Source organism: Engraulis encrasicolus, chromosome 1 (assembly GCF_034702125.1).
Source record: "Engraulis encrasicolus isolate BLACKSEA-1 chromosome 1, IST_EnEncr_1.0, whole genome shotgun sequence".
NCBI lineage: Eukaryota > Metazoa > Chordata > Actinopteri > Clupeiformes > Engraulidae > Engraulis > Engraulis encrasicolus.
Window position 1 is genome coordinate 55,577,088 of NC_085857.1, and position 16,097 is coordinate 55,593,184.

At 41.0% G+C, this 16,097-nt stretch overlaps 1 protein-coding gene and 1 long non-coding RNA gene across 2 annotated transcripts; both read left to right on the forward strand.

Moving 5' to 3' along the window:
- LOC134455410 (zinc finger protein OZF-like) lies at positions 1-15,781 on the forward strand. The gene is made up of 6 exons (XM_063206438.1): positions 1-154; positions 5,496-5,526; positions 5,775-5,882; positions 5,981-6,127; positions 8,523-8,741; positions 14,399-15,781. The coding sequence occupies exons 2-6, from the start codon at positions 5,523-5,525 to the stop codon at positions 15,532-15,534; spliced, it is 1,614 nt and encodes a 537-aa protein (XP_063062508.1). The 5' UTR covers positions 1-154; positions 5,496-5,522; the 3' UTR covers positions 15,535-15,781.
- On the forward strand, positions 1,977-3,857 carry LOC134443957 (uncharacterized). Its single transcript, XR_010033826.1, has 4 exons — positions 1,977-2,020; positions 3,319-3,418; positions 3,557-3,614; positions 3,731-3,857. It is a non-coding gene; the product is annotated as an uncharacterized LOC134443957 (long non-coding RNA).
- Positions 15,782-16,097: the final 316 nt, after the last annotated feature.

The window sequence follows — 16,097 nt, forward strand, 5'->3', positions numbered from 1 at the left end:
AGACCCAGAATGCCGTGCTTCGTCACTCTGGTGCTTTCCCCTCCTTCATCCGTGCAGAGGGGGGGCGGTAAACCACGTTGCTTACAAACTAACAACATCGGAAGAAGCAGAGCGCTGGAGTTTGCTAAACTCTCGTTGCCATCCGACTGCAGTGGTAAGCTTTTGTGTTATTTAGCCTGCAATCGATTCACATGTGACTCATGAACGTTGCATGCAAGTATATTGAGAACGGTAGCCTACATGCAAGTACTAGTGAGAAGGGTTTGTTTGTAAATGCGTTTCCTCGAGGCAGCCCGTTTCTCCCGAACCTCCATTGTTTCGACCTCCCGTCTGTCCGACATTTTCCCCGGTCAACCACCCACCTACTGCTGTAGTAGTGTGTGTGTGTGTGTGTGTGTGTGTGTGTGTGTGTGTGTGTGTGTGTGTGTGTGTGTGTGTGTGTGTGTGTGTGTGTGTGATATGCTATACCTACTGCTGTAGTACTGTGTGTGTGTGTGTGTGTGTGTGTGTGTGTGTGTGTGTGTGTGTGTGTGTGTGTGTGTGTGTGTGTGTTAGGGCTGTAACGATATTGTATCGAATCGAGAAATTGTGATACGCATAGTCACAATACTGTATCGTGATACAAGAAGCCAGTATCATGATACGCCCTTTCAAAGTTCTGTTACCCTTCAGTCCAGAAAACAACCACATGATATGTGATGGTGCTTCCAAGCTTAAAATCAATATCATTTTTATTTTGAAACTCTTTTTACATTATTAGTAACCTCTTGTAACCTATTCTACCAATAAACCATCATCAAAAAATACATTTTAAGAATCGTAGATCAAAAATCGTGATGCCAAATTGTGAGTTGAGTGTATCGTTACAGCCCTAGTGTAAAATCCAGTTGAAAGTCTAATGGGAATTCTACTGGTGTGAACTGGTCCGAACTGGTCTCTATTGGTTTGAACTGGTTTCGAACATTTCTACTGGTAGGTCCAGTTAGAATACCATTTGACAACCAGTAGAACCATTAGAGATCCAGTAGAACCATTAGAGCTACTGGATTATGACTCCTAGGTCCAGTTAGAATACCATTTGACAACCAGTAGAACCATTACAGATCCAGTAGAACCATTAGAGCTACTGGATTATGACTCCTAGGTCCAGTTGGAATACCATTCTGACAACCAGTAGAACCATTAGAGCTACTGGATTAAGACTCCTCACCAGTTCGGTTGAGTTTAAACCAGTAGGCCTAGCCTTTAACTGGTGTGTGTTGAATTTGGATTTTGGATACCATTGCATCTGTAACTGGTGTCGTTTCAAATGGATCACAACACAGCCAGTATGGGCTAATGGGTACAGCGTGTCTGTCAAAACAATAGCCTTTCAAATTACTGCACAATGTCTGTGGTGTGTCATTTATTTCCATTTATCATTGGCTGCAGGAAAGTCCTTAAATGGCATTTGTCAACACTGTAAACCCACATTTTATCTGTAAATACAATATTTGTTTTGGATGTAGATTTTATGATATCTAGTTTGAAACATACATGGGCCTATTTCTAAATTGGCATGGTGATATTATAATGATAATACTGATATTATTCATTCAACCTGGCCTAGGCTATTTAAACTGAATTAATCAGAAATGTTCAGCAACAACCTTTTTTTTTTTTTTTAGGCCTGTAGGACCTAGTTCTTGGACTCATTTGAAAACCAATTTTTTTTATATTAATAGAACTTTCTTGTGCACTTTGTACTTCCAACCTGTATTTCTAGACTGAATGAATGCACAAGTTATTTCCAATATGCACTCAGAAAAATGTTGGGTTATTTTTGTAACCCAAAACGCTGGGTCAGGTACGGGTTGGGTAGTTTTGAGTAATTTTAACCCATAATGCTAACCCAGCCAGTATCCCATTTCATTGGGTCACGAGACTGTTCTGATGGCCGTGAAAGATCGTTTCAAATTTCAACTGACAATATGGGCCAGAAAATGTTCAAGAAGTCGGTGAAATTATAGCCCTATGTAAGGTAAGTTCATTGTTTTAGTCCCATCGTGTCATTTTTTTCATAATTTCAATACGTAATGACAGGGGATAGCAAAACCGTTGTAATGTTTATGGTTGCTATTCTAGTGATTTGAAATGACTTCGCATAGGCCTACTACACACAGTTATGGTAGGTCCCACTGCCACTTCACAGCTATGTTCAGTTCGTTGGGAGCTTATTTTCTTGTTAGAAATTGACTCTATTATAAATGTAACCTCGTTTTTAAGTGTATAACATGTCCTGTTCGAGTTACATCAGTGGCATCTGAAGTTAACACCAGCAGTCTGGTTTACTAATGCCGTTAGCATTATGCTAACGGTTAGCGTTATGCTAACGGGTTAACAACAAGAATCATGGTTTGTTTGCAAGTTTGTTGCAAAATGTCTGCTTCATTGGGTGCTTGACTTACTGTAGAAACGAACTCTGTTTCATTATGAATTCGTTTTGATATAAGTTTAGCCATAACATGTCCAGTTAACACTGTCACTGTATGGTATCTAACACCAGAGGAAAAAACTAGCTACTTTTCTCTGCTTTAAAATGCCGCTAGCATACATGCTAACGGGCTAGCAACAAATGTTACTTTGTTGAGGCAAGAGTTGTTTGATATACATTAATGATACACCCATGTTGCCCTTTTCATTGTTCATGTAAAAGGGGGTTGTCAAGGAAGCATGTTTTGAACTTGATCTTTGCAAATCTGTAACATAGTTCTATATTATTGTGGGGGTCATCCCTATGTTCCCCGGGTCCTATGTTCCCCAGGTCCCATGTTCCCCTCTACCGGGGAACATAGGGTCCTAATCCCCGCTGCTTCCAAGTAGACTGCTGCTGCCGCATGGCAAAGCGCAGGTTGTTTTGCACCTCTGACAGGTTAAGTTTAGGAATAACTTAGTTTTGGTCAGGGCACAAATGTACAACTCAGAAACATTGCATTTCTGACAGGTTATGTTTAGGGATGGTTTTGGAAAGGGCACAATTTGAAAACTCGGAAACATAATGCGGGGAACATCTACCCCTTTTTTTTTTTTTTAGAAAAAAGGGTCCTATGTTCCCCATTCCCATACAAAGACAAGGGAACATAAGACCCGGGGAACATAGGTACGCTCCCATTATTGTGTGTACATCTCTAAGATAAATCAAAATACAGAAGTGAGGGAGGCTTCTGGGTGGGTTTAAGTTTAAAAGTTGTATGTGTGTTTCAAATGTCAGTCTGTTTCACACTGTTTATCAGAGATGAATAGCCTAATGTTTATGTTGTGTTATATTTTGCTTTGCAGTTGAGAAGATATCCAGAGACCCTGTTGCTGGGTGGAGCTGTCTTGTTACTGTACGCAACCCCCATGTCTGAAAATAAGTGGAACTAGTCGGTTTCTGAAGGTGAGCAAACTTGAATTGAATGAATTTACACTAAATGTAGCCTATGTATTTTTTAATGTCAAAAATCTATTTGTTTAAGTTTCATATTTTATCCTGAGACCATAGTGTTTATGTTGTGTGTTATTCTCTCTTTCGCAGCAAAGAAGATGGCCAGGACTCCTTGCTGATAGATGGGAGCCAGATAGAGTTGGTAGAGGTGAGTAAAATGTTACAAATCTACACAAACAAATTAATGTGTCAAAGATAAAACAATCTGTGTATCTCACAGTGTTAATCAGAGCTGTATGTTGTGTGTTTTATTTTGTTTTTCAGCCGAGAAGATGGCCAGGATTGCTGATGGACGGAAGTTGTCTAGTGACATTGACCGTGTCGGAAAATGCTGAGAAAGACCAACGTTTTTTAAAAGTGAGCAAACATTCATACATTTACACCAGGGATGTCAAACTAAGGCCCAGGGGTCAAAACTGGCTGAGTCCTTTTATTCGGCCTGCGAGATCATTTGAAATGTTTATTACAGTTGGCTCACATGCAATACATACTGTAATAAGACTTGAAATTTGGTGTGTCACAAGAATATGAGTGGGCTCAGGCCAGTGAAGTAGCTCACGCTCATGTGCACCAGATTATATGCAGGCACAGTGAATTATGATGGGAATCTGTTTATGAAATTTAAATTAGTATTAACTGTGTGTATGCACAATTTTAGTTCAACTTAAAACAATATGTGTATCTCACAGTGTTAATCAGAGATGCAGTCATGTTCTATGTGATTATTCTGCTTTTCAGAGAAGATGGCCAGGGACTCTTTGCTGCTGAATGGAAGCTGTCTAGAGCTGCTAGAGGTCAGTAAAATATGATAAATCTCTACAAAATGTTTTTCAAATATTATTTAAATCAGATCCATTTATGTTAATGTTGTGTATTATTTTGTTTTCCGTGGTATGTGTTTCAAATGTGTTAAAAGAATCTGACAGCCCACATATCAAAACTTTTTTTTCCCCACTTCCCTTAGTGTCACTCTGGTTGCCACCTTCTCCCATAAGGACACGTTGACTGAGGGAGATATTGAGCCCTGCCCTGACTCTACAACCAAGGAGAGTGCCAGTAGCGCGCGCGCGCACACACGCGCGCGCACACACACACACACACACACACACACACACACACACACACACACACACACACACACACACACACACACACACACCTTTTATGGATGACAGTGTTTTTATATTCATTAACATTTCAGTTAGAGGCTGCCTGAGTTTGTAAGAATGTCAGTGTTGTATTTTCAGGTTATTGTCATTTTAAGTTAGCTTCAGCCTTGTCAGACCATCAGATTCGCCCTGCTCCCAAACCAAAATTTGGAATATTCAGGCAGGATCATTTAATTTTAAGTTAGAAGTCATGTGTGTTTCCTATATGTGTTTTTTTTTGCCCTTAATACCTACTGGGATATTGATTTGTATTTTAATTGCATATTAAATAAACTGACTTTCGATTTGAAATAAGCTGTATCTGTGTGGTATGTGTCTGCATGAGGTCGTTATTAATTGATATTGCATAATGAGATTGAATTTGCATAAGTGACAATAACTTGGGTAAAGCAAAATTCTTACTGCCACTTTTTGTTAACATTTTCACTGCCTCTATGCTTGAGCAAGGCTGACTAGTTACTTAAATTAATAACCCATTGAGCATCCAGTTGAAAACCAGTTGAAAATTCCAGTAAAAAAAAAACAGTAGCTGGTTGGAGAAAACCAGTAGAGACCATTTCAGAACATCCAGTTGAAAACCAGTTGAAAATTCCAGTAGAAAACCAGTAGCTGTTTGGAGAAAACCAGTAGAAAACCAGCTACCCTACCAGTAGACGTGTTCCAATTTCCAGGTAAAAACCAGTTCACATTTCAACTGGTTTCCAAATGGTTTTTCCTACTGGTTTTCTACTGGAATTTTCAACTGGTTTTCAACTGGATTTTCCACTAGGGGTTACAGCCCTAGTGTGTGGGTATGTCACTAAAAGTGTCAAAAAAAGAACTTCATCCATAAGTATTCACTCTACTGTGTTCTGTTGCAGCTAAACAGCTTTGAAATTCAGCAGACCATGGGTAAGTCTTGCCAACCCAGCCGCTCTGGGCACTTTGATATAACTTCATGTTACTGTTGTCTCTGCATTAAAACAAGTGCTATTGATTTGTTAGATGGTGAACGTAAAGTTAATCGTCTCTCCCAAATAGAATGCCTCTGGTGCAGTTATTTGAAAATCTGTTGAATGACAACACTGTTTTCTCACTGAATATGATGCAAAGACATTCTGTCTGTGTTAACGTACTTTGTCTTGATATTTGGTTTGTAGATTTGAATTGTGGCTTGAAAGAAGAAGAATTTGAAGAGGATATTTTCCCAAGACAGGATATAAAAAGGGAAGAAGAGCCTCATGACATCAAACAGGAAGACTCTACAGGTACAAGACAACAGCAAATTTTACTAAATTGGATTGGGGTGCATTATGGAGCATGAGGATGCACCCTTTGTAACAGATCTTGTGTGTTTGGTTTGTAGAGTTGAAACAGGAAGTGAAAGAAGAGGAAGGAGAGTCCAGTGTTCTAGAACGTGTGGATGCAGCATTCTCCTCCCACTGCCCAGTACCTCTTAGGGACGTCAAACTAGAAGACTCCAATAATCTACATGTGGATTCCACAGGAACAGGTGAGTTCCTGACAGTGGCAACATGCTCTGCTTCTATGCCGCTGTACTGGGCCAGTTGGATGCTTGATGTATTCACCAGCTGCTACAGGAAGTTACATTTTCACATAAAGTAGTAAGATTTACTAGTACTAGTTAGTAGTTACTATTTCACATAAAAAAGTAAGATTTTACTGTGCTGGAATGTGTGTGTGTGTGTGTGTGTGTGTGTGTGTGTGTGTGTGTGTGTGTGTGTGTGTGTGTGTGTGTGTGTGTGTGTTTAAGCCAGGTGTTGGCTTTAAAGGAATTATCCGGAGTTGGAACAAGTTTGCCTCATTTTTGCATGTTTGGGATGAAATACAGTCACTCTAGAGCAATATCAAGGCAAAAGGATGCGTTTTGAGAAAGTTTGATAATATCACGTTAGCCTCGTTAGCCATATCAGCTATGCAATATGAACTAGACTGCCTGTGCAGTCGCCTTCGACTGCTTAAGGTATATCCCCGAAACGCGACGCTTCCAGTCCCCCATCATTCCTACCACTCCCGTCCACCATTCCGTAAACGTATATGATACATACAGACGTGACATGACGTGCATAGGCTTAAAACCAAACGGCTATTGTGAAAATGAAGCAAAAATGGGGCAAATGGTAATACTGTTTTAATGGTTCAGTGGATATACCACATTAGGTACAGTGTAATAACCAGTGTAACAATATTTAATACAATGTAATTTTTTTACTTACATCATGTGTTTGTGCGTAAGTGGTATTACATGGTATTGCATATTGTTACACTGGTATTACACTATATTACATGGTATTGCATACTGTTGCACTCGTTATTACACTGTACCTGATATTGCATATTGTTACACTGGTATTACACTAGTATTACATGGTATTAAATATTGTTACATTGGTTATTACACTGTACCTAATATGGTAGATTCACTGAAATGTTGAACCATTAAAATAAGGTGTTACCGGGCAAATCAATCCACCCAGTCAGAAGTTATGGGCCAAATGAAAATTCCGCCATTTTGAAAGTGTTGTCTTCCAAACTCGAATCAGTTCATGAACCTACCCTAGAGCATTCACACACAAAATCTGGGACAAATCCATCCACCCGGTCAGTAGTTATGGGCCAAAGAATAATTCTGCCATCTTGAATTCAGCCATCTTGAAAGTGTTGATCTCCAAACTCGAATCAGTTCATGAACCTACCCTAGAGCATTCACACACCAAATCTGGGACAAATCCATCCACCCGGTCAGAAGTTATGGACCAAACAAAAATTCGGCCATCTTGAATTCAGCCATCTTGAAAGTGTTGACCTCCCAACTCGAAGCAGTTCATGAACCTACCCTAGAGCATTCACACACCAAATCTGGGACAAATCCATCCACCCGGTCAGAAGTTATGGACCAAACAAAAATTCGGCCATCTTGAATTCAGCCATCTTGAAAGTGTTGACCTCCAAACTCGAATCAGTTCATGAACCTGCCCTAGAGCATTCACCCAAAAAATCTGGGACAAATCCAAACATCCGTTCAAAAGTTATCGCGTTAACACGAAAGACCTTACGCGGCGGACGTGGCGGCGGCGCACACGAAACCATTACATCCCAGACGCTCCGCGTTTCGGGGATATAAATATGCGGGCATCGTTTTTCGTCGGTTACACACATTTCAAAAACACAACACTTAAACGTCTTGCACAGCTCAAAACAACGTCACACTTACCTCGTAATATGTTGAGGGTATCCACACATAAACCGAAGTGTCCAAAGCCCTTCATGTATTCTTGAAAGGTCTGCAGAATGTGTTTTGTGAAGCTACTACCTTGACAATATCTACAATTACGGCCATGCAACTATTTGACACTAAAGTCCACAAAGGAGATTGCCGAGTGCGTCGCACCATCAGCTGTGGTTACTCGCTATGGAAATAATCATAGCTGATGGTGCGACGCACTCGGCAATCTACTTGGTGGGCTTTAGTGTCAAATAGTTGTCTTGACCGTAATTTAGATATTCTCAAGGTAGTAGCTTCACAAAACACATTCTGCAGACCTTTCAAGAATACATGAAGGACTTTGGACACTTCGGTTTATGTGTGGATACCCTCAACATATTACGAGGTAAGTGTGACGTTGTTTTGAGCTGTGCAAGACTTTAAAATGTTGTGTTTTTGAAATGTGTGTAACCGCCGAAAAACGATGCCCGCATATTTCATATTGCATAGCTGATATGGCTAACGAGGCTAACGTGATATTATCAAACTTTCTGAAAACGCATCCTTTTGCCTTGATTTTGCACTAGAGTGACTGTATTTCATCCCAAACATGCAAAAATGAGGCAAACTTGTTCCAACTCCGGATAATTCCTTTAAGTCTGACTGGATCTGTTTTCTCCAGCAGCGCAGATCTGTGTAACATTAAAAGAGGAGGAGGAGATTAAGGAGGAGGAGGAAGAAGAAGAAGAAGAAGAAGAGGAGGAGGACGACGAAGGAGAGGAGGAGGAGGAGATGGAGGAAGAAGAAGAAGAAGAAGAGGAGGAGGAAGAGAAAGATGGAGGAATACACACTTCAGAGGACACTGTGGAGGAACCTCACTACAATCTCCGTACTCGTACAAGTATGTTTTCTAAAAACAACCATTCACTGCGATTCACATTTTTAAACCTATTGTGTAAATGACTGGCCAGGCTATGCCCTCCTAATGTTGCTAACTTCGGCGCTGCAAAATTAGTCAGGAAAAGAGCAATTCAAGACCAATCAACTTTGAGCAGGTCTAACGGCCCTGGGTAGTTCAGTGACGCTGTTTAAGCTGAGATGTATTGGGCTTAAGAAAATGTTTAAACTTCGGCACAGCCTTTTCTGGCCGCGTCCAGTAGCAAACCAATGGAGGTGGGTCAACTATGCCATTTGAGAAACGTTCAGGATTGTACAGGTAGCTGTTAATACCTGCTGGGCATTGCTGCATGTCGCACCTCCTCCGGTGCCCATGGGTCAGCGAGAGAAAATAGGACCCTTGACACAAACATCTTTATTGTATCAATTACTAGACAAACATAGGGAATACACATTCATAATGCACAGGAGGTGCCTTCCTCAACCACCTTCGCAGGTAGCTGTAGCCGTATGACTGAAGCAGATGTCGTCAGGTGGTGTCCAGCCTTCTCTGCGGTGTTTCGGCCCTGAACCACAACACCGCCAACTCCAGCCGGTGGGCCAACAGTGAGTGGCCAGTCTCACTGCCCATCTGCTCCTGGCGTACAGCTCACACCAACAATACATACGTTCCATACATTTGATAAGCATAAAAAATAAATAATTGTTAATTGTTATGGTCCTCATCGAAACTTATATACTCAAGGAAAAGTGAATTCAGCATCAGTATTGATCAGTCCCTCCAGAAATTCACAATGTTGCAATTTGCAACTTGTCAACTTGTCTAAGATTATAAGTTTGCAAGCATGTCTATCGATTAAGAAATGGATGTGTAAGAACTCTCTACTCCTGGATGCTGACAAAGCTGAGCTACTCACTGTGAAACCCACCCAGGGAAATGTTACATATGATGAACTGTCTTTGAGAGTTTATGACTGTATTATCAACAGTAGTCCAGCAGTTCGAAATCTTGGCATCATATTCGACTCTATTACTTTCCAGCCCCACATCAAAGCTGTCACTAGATGCATTTTAGCATCTTGGAAATATTGCCAGGATTAGACCCATGTTGTCTCTCCAGGATGCAGAAAATCTTGTGCATGCGTCAGTATCATCAAGGCTGGATTATTGCAATGCACTGTTCTCTGGCCTTCCAGCAAGCACAACAAGGAGTCTTGCCTCTCTCCACTGGCTGCCTATAAAAGCAAGGGCTGATTTCAAGATCCTCCTCCTTACATACAGAGCATTAAATAATCTTGGTCCAGCCCAGCGCTCGAAATTAACGGTGTCCCGACGTCCCGGGGACCACAAAAAATGTTGGGGGGACACAAAGTTATAATTTCTGGGACAATGCCGGGACCGTCCAAAAATATAAATGAAAAGATTCTAAAAGTAGGCTATTATATTTGCAAAGCCATTACACAGGGACATTAACTCAACACCAACCATCATCGAAAATAGCAACAGAAAACTTTCCGATAACCCTCCGCATTGTATTCTAGAATGTTGATTAAGATTTCTCAGCTGCGACTGCTACTGAGAGGTAGTCCCGTTGGTTATGCCATTTCACCCTGAATTAGAAATGCTCTCAGAGAAAACGGGCTCTGGATTGTTGATTTTGCAAGCCAATAAGGATATATTCCGGTAGACATGGTTAAGCTGTGAGAGGAATGGAGTTTGGTTTTGCTAATATTTCAGGTAAGCAAGCAACAGCCCAAAACGATGCGCAGTAGGCTAGACTGTTGCCACCTGTCGCGTGCTTATCCGCCCAAAACACCAGAAACGCGAGCTGGCTCTTAAGTAGATTAGTTCTAACCCCCATTCATACATATCAGAAACTGCCTGTAAATTACTTTCCAGTAACAAATAGTTTGGGAAACGGCAAGCAAGCTAACAGGGGTAGCCTAGTTGTTAGCCAAGAACGTCAAGCAGTTTCATTCAAATGTGGCTGGAAATGAAGGCGCTATATTCTGAACATTGTCATACAAACGCAGTTATTTAATTAATGTTGAAGTATCCGTGTTATTGTTTCTGTGCTGGTAAAAGCAGAAATGCCTAGTAGCCAAGGTCAAATTGAAAAGGGAAAAAGTCCACCTTGACTTCTTTGATTACAAGCACGAAGAACGCGCTTCAATTGTACAGCATTGCCAGCGCATTGTTTCTCTCCAATCCCTCTCTTTCTCCCCTCCCTCCCTCTCTCCCTCTCTTTCTCGAAAGTGTGCGGTCGTAGTTTTTTCTTTTGTGCATTTATTTTTAGGTTATCAAAATGTCAATGTCATGTGAATTTAAAGCGGAAAGGAAACGTCTTGCAATGCGTTGTCATACTCCTAATGCGGCCCAAAAACCTACCGCATCTTCTTCCACCTAGCCTGATTATCATCGACTTTCACATCTCTTCGAGACTGGCTGAAGCTGTTGCATCACTAGGAGGGCACGGCCTGGCTATCTTCCACTGGCATGCCCATCACAACCAGTGGCCAAAGTCAGACTAGGTTAGACTATTGCCACTTTTTAACTAAAGCTAAACAGACACTGAATTGTTATTGATATGTAGTAGACTAAATGAAAGCTGTTTTTTCTGTAGGCTAAATAGGCTACAACAGAGTAACAGGCTGGCTGCAATAGAGTCTATAATAGCCTACATGATGGGTAGGCTATATTGGTGCATAAGCAATCAGTTTGACAAATATAATGTCATTGAATGCAGATTTCCTCATATCACCATGCTCATATATTCTTGAAAAACGAAGTGCACGGTTACTCAAGGCATTTTTCTATACAAGGCACAGATGTTTTAACACACCCTCGTTTTTTCTTAAAAACCTGAATTCACAGTTGCACTGCAAAAAAAAAAAAAATCATAGTCACACATGAAATTTAACGTGGACATAATTTACCACTTATTTAGGCGCAAAAAAAATGGGGACACTTCTGGTTACATTCGGGACAATACAAAGTGGAATCCGGGACCATTGCGGGACACAAAGGAAAAAAGTTAATTTCGAGCCCTGGTCACAGCCTACTTAAAGCGATGGTTCGGAGTAGATTCACCCAAATGTCATTTGAACCGTGACATCCATCCAGTAGCCCACCCTAAGTGTTTTCTGACTTGGGCGAACATTAGCAGAGTTACCGAGTTATTCCATGATCATTCCGAATAGCTTGGCACAAGCGCAAATGGATACTGGGCAGTATCTCTAAACTTACCCCACAAAAATCACATGTCATGACACCAAACTTCTGCAGTAGCACAAATATGGTCTGTACTCACGAAACGAAGCATTTGGAAGTTTGGAAATAGTCCAGGAGTTTAGTATTATCAACACAAGCTGAATAGCTTCTCTGCTGCTAAAGCTGTGCCAACGTTACTTCCGTCATATGAGACAAGCCCGTAAAAGTCTTCAACAAAGTTCCAGACGAGAGTGTTAAAAAAGTTTTCACTGAATTGTGATTAAGGCTTATATTTTCAAGGCAATACTTAAAAGATATTTCAAATGTTACCTACTATCAATTAGACAAGGATTTTCGTTATCAATACTGATGCTGAAATCACTTTTCATTGTGCATATTATGAGCTTCGTTGAGGACTCTTACATGCTTGTCTTAGATGACGGAAGTAACGTTGGCGCAGCTTTAGCAGCAGAGAAGCTATTCGGCTTGTGTTGATAATAATAAACTCCTGGACTATTTCCAAACTTCCAAATGCTTCGTTTCGTGAGTACAGACCATATTTGTGCTACTGCAGAAGTTTGGTGTCATGACATGTGATTTTTGTGGGGTAAGTTTAGAGATACTGCCCAGTATCCATTTGCGCTTGTGCCAAGCTATTCGGAATGATCATTGAATAACTCGGTAACTCTGCTAATGTTCGCCCAAGTCAGAAAACACTTCGGGTGGGCTACTGGATGGATGTCACGGTTCAAATGACATTAGGGTGAATCTACTCCGAACCATCGCTTTAAGTGAGCTCCTTAAGCCCTACATACCAGCACGCCCACTGTGCTCTGCAAATGCTGGTCTTCCAAGTATCCCTTCAGTGCACAAGAAATCAGCAGGTCATAGGGCATTTGATTTCCGTGCCCCAACACTGTGGAATGGCCTCCCACGTGTCATTAGGGATGCTGGCTCTGTGGACAATTATAAGGCCAGGCTGAAAACATTTTCTGATTATTTTAGTTAGCCAATTGTATTTTAATTTTCAACCTGAAATTTGAATCACTTTTGATTTCTGACTGATCATTTATTTTCTACTTATGTAATTTTGTGTACTATTATCTTATCTTTTATCCAATGTTTATGTAATATTAATCATGCATTTGTAAAGCTTTCTGAGACCATACCATGGTGATGCCACACCAGGGATGGAAATAAGCACCCGTCCTCCCTCCACTGACGGGTAGATTTTGATTTTGACGCGTGAATTTTGTCAACCCCACTCGTCACTTTGATGGGTTAAATTTTTCACCTCAACTCGAGCTATAAATAGCCTGAATGTCCAGGCATTTTTTGTCCGCAACAGGGCAGTGATAATATCCAAATCGTGTCCAATAAGTAGGCCTATTAAAGTGTCCCCCTTACAATATATCGTATAAACAACTGCCCCCACCCAGCCTCTGTGGAGAAAATGACAACGTTTCCCTGCTGTGAGCCAAGGCCCATCAACTTTTGGGGGGACTGTTCCACCTTCTATTCCGAGGGCGGGGATTTTGATAGTGATGATGGACCCCTTGCTCAAGCACCCTCAGATCATCACTATAGCAACAGGGTGTAGACTAATGTCTGGACTCGAACTCCAGCTTTATGTACTAAACCGGTGCTCTGACCGCTACACCAAAGAGCCAGGCTTCTTTACCTGACAGTCAGAGCGCACCCACAACCCCATTGATGGCCATTCCATCACACTGGCTTCCCCTTCTGTACACCTCACACACTCATGGTGTCCCTCACATATCATCCACCATGTTTCTCCCATACCAGGCTGCCCTGCAATCCGTGCTAGGGTCCCTGACCTTCTGGGGTGCCTACTGGGGCTCTGACTGTTACACCACACAAACAAGCTCCTTGGCATGACAGTCAGAGCACACCCATACTTTTAGTGATGACCATGCGTAAGCTACATTCACACACGTTACTCGCTTCTCACTCACTCATTTTGCTAAACGTTCCCATGGGTATAACTGCCACTGCAAAAGCAAGAAATACTGTCAATCATCTGAACTCTGCATTCCAATTGGTTACTCGATAACCTGCGTTGCTGGAAGATTGAAAAAAATATCTTGGAAGGTAGCTTTTAGTAATGGTCACATCGAATCCAACATCCTGTTATCTAGTCATTATATGGAGACTTGGAGAGACGCAAACAACACTCTTGGACCTACAGGTACATTTGACACAGAATCAGTGAAGATCGTAGGGTGCAATATTGACCTATTTCTGAGATCAGTCTGTATGGAGTTGTCTAATTGTCATGCTCCTTATACGTGTAGGTGTTTAAATTGATTGTAATTCTTCTGTCTGTTTACTCAAGCGATTTCAGTCATAATTTAGCAGTTGCGTAATGTGATTAATTATTCAAACAAAACTGTGTTGCCTTTGGTAATTGTTTTGTTTTTTTCATTGCAGGGGATCCACAAAGGAAGCAATTTAGGACAATGTGCCAAACCTTGGAGAAAAGAAGAGGAAAACCGCCCTATGATTATTCTGAGTGTGGAGAGACCTTTACTGAAAGGCAATGTATCAAAGTACACCAGAGAGCTGACGGACCTTTTAAGTGTATTACCTGTGGGATGGCATTCAAACACAGAAGTAATTTAAGAATGCACCACAAAACTCACATTGTGAGGAAGCCTTTTGAGTCTATGACACGTGGAAAGGCCATTGGAACTACAGGTGGTTTCAAGTCATGTCAATGTCCTACATGCGGAAAGGTCTTAAGATCTAGATCGTACCTCAAAATTCATCAGAGAATTCATACTGGAGAAAAGCCTTACCAGTGTAGCATATGTCAAAAGGGCTTTGCACGCTCAGGTCATCTCAAAAGTCACCAGTTAATCCATACTGGAGAAAAACCTTACCAGTGTAGTTCATGTGGAAAGGCTTTTGTACATCAATCCAGTCTATACACCCATCGGAGAACCCACTGTGGACAAACGCCTTATCAGTGCACCACATGTGGAAAAGGCTTTACACATTCAAGACTCCTCAAAAGTCACCTGAGAACTCACACTGGAGAAAAGCTGTTTCCTTGTACTTCGTGTGGAAAGGCCTGTGTATCCGAAGGTCATCTCAAAATTCATATGAGAATTCATGCTGGAAAAAAACGTTATCAGTGTAGCATGTGTGGAATGGACTTTTTGGCGAGATATTTACTCACAGTGCATCAGAGAACTCACACTAGAGAAAAACCTTACCAGTGTAGCACATGTGGAAGGGGATTTTCACAGAAAGGAAATTTCAACAGGCACCAGAGAACCCATACAGGAGAGAAACCTTATGTGTGTAGTACATGTGGAAAGGCTTATTCGCAGAAAAATGACCTTAAAATCCATGACAGAGTCCATACTGGAGAAAGACCATATCTGTGTAGCGCATGTGGAAAGACCTTTAGAGACAAGCGTGATCTAAAGGTTCACTACAGAGTTCATACCGGAGAAAGACCATACCAGTGTAGCATATGTGGAAAGGCCTTTGCACAGAGAAATGAACTCAGAAGCCATGTAGTCAGAAGCAGGCTTGTACGAAATTCTGAATTGAAATGAGAATGACCCAAAAAATTCCAATTCAATTCTTCAATTTCAATATGAATTGAATTGAAATTCCAAACAGGAAATGGAATTGCAATTCAAATTTGAATTGCAGGAATCAAAATTGAAATTCTTTGAAATTGAAAGAAATTCAAAGCAATGACATAATACGGACACTAGGTGGTGGCAGGGATAGTCAGGATCTCGAATACATCTAATTAAAATACATTTCAAAACAAAAAATTGTATTTTGCATTGTGTATTCATGGCAGTGTATCAAAATTCTTTCTCCCCCCCTGTATTTTGAATTTTTAAAAAAACGATCTGGACACACTTCTAACACTCTGGCTGACTCGGAAATGAGGTCCTGTGTCAAAAAAAACGGAGTGTTGCTTTAACAGCCTCAAATTCAGAATTATTGAATGTATGCTGTAGGATTGAAAAATGACATTTTTGATCAAATTTCACCAAGAATGGAAATTGCCATGCAAAGGTGCAACCGAGATCATTACTAAAGCTGCACCATGCATCACCCACTAGATGGCACTCTAAGGCATTAGTGCATTAGTGAAGCTTTG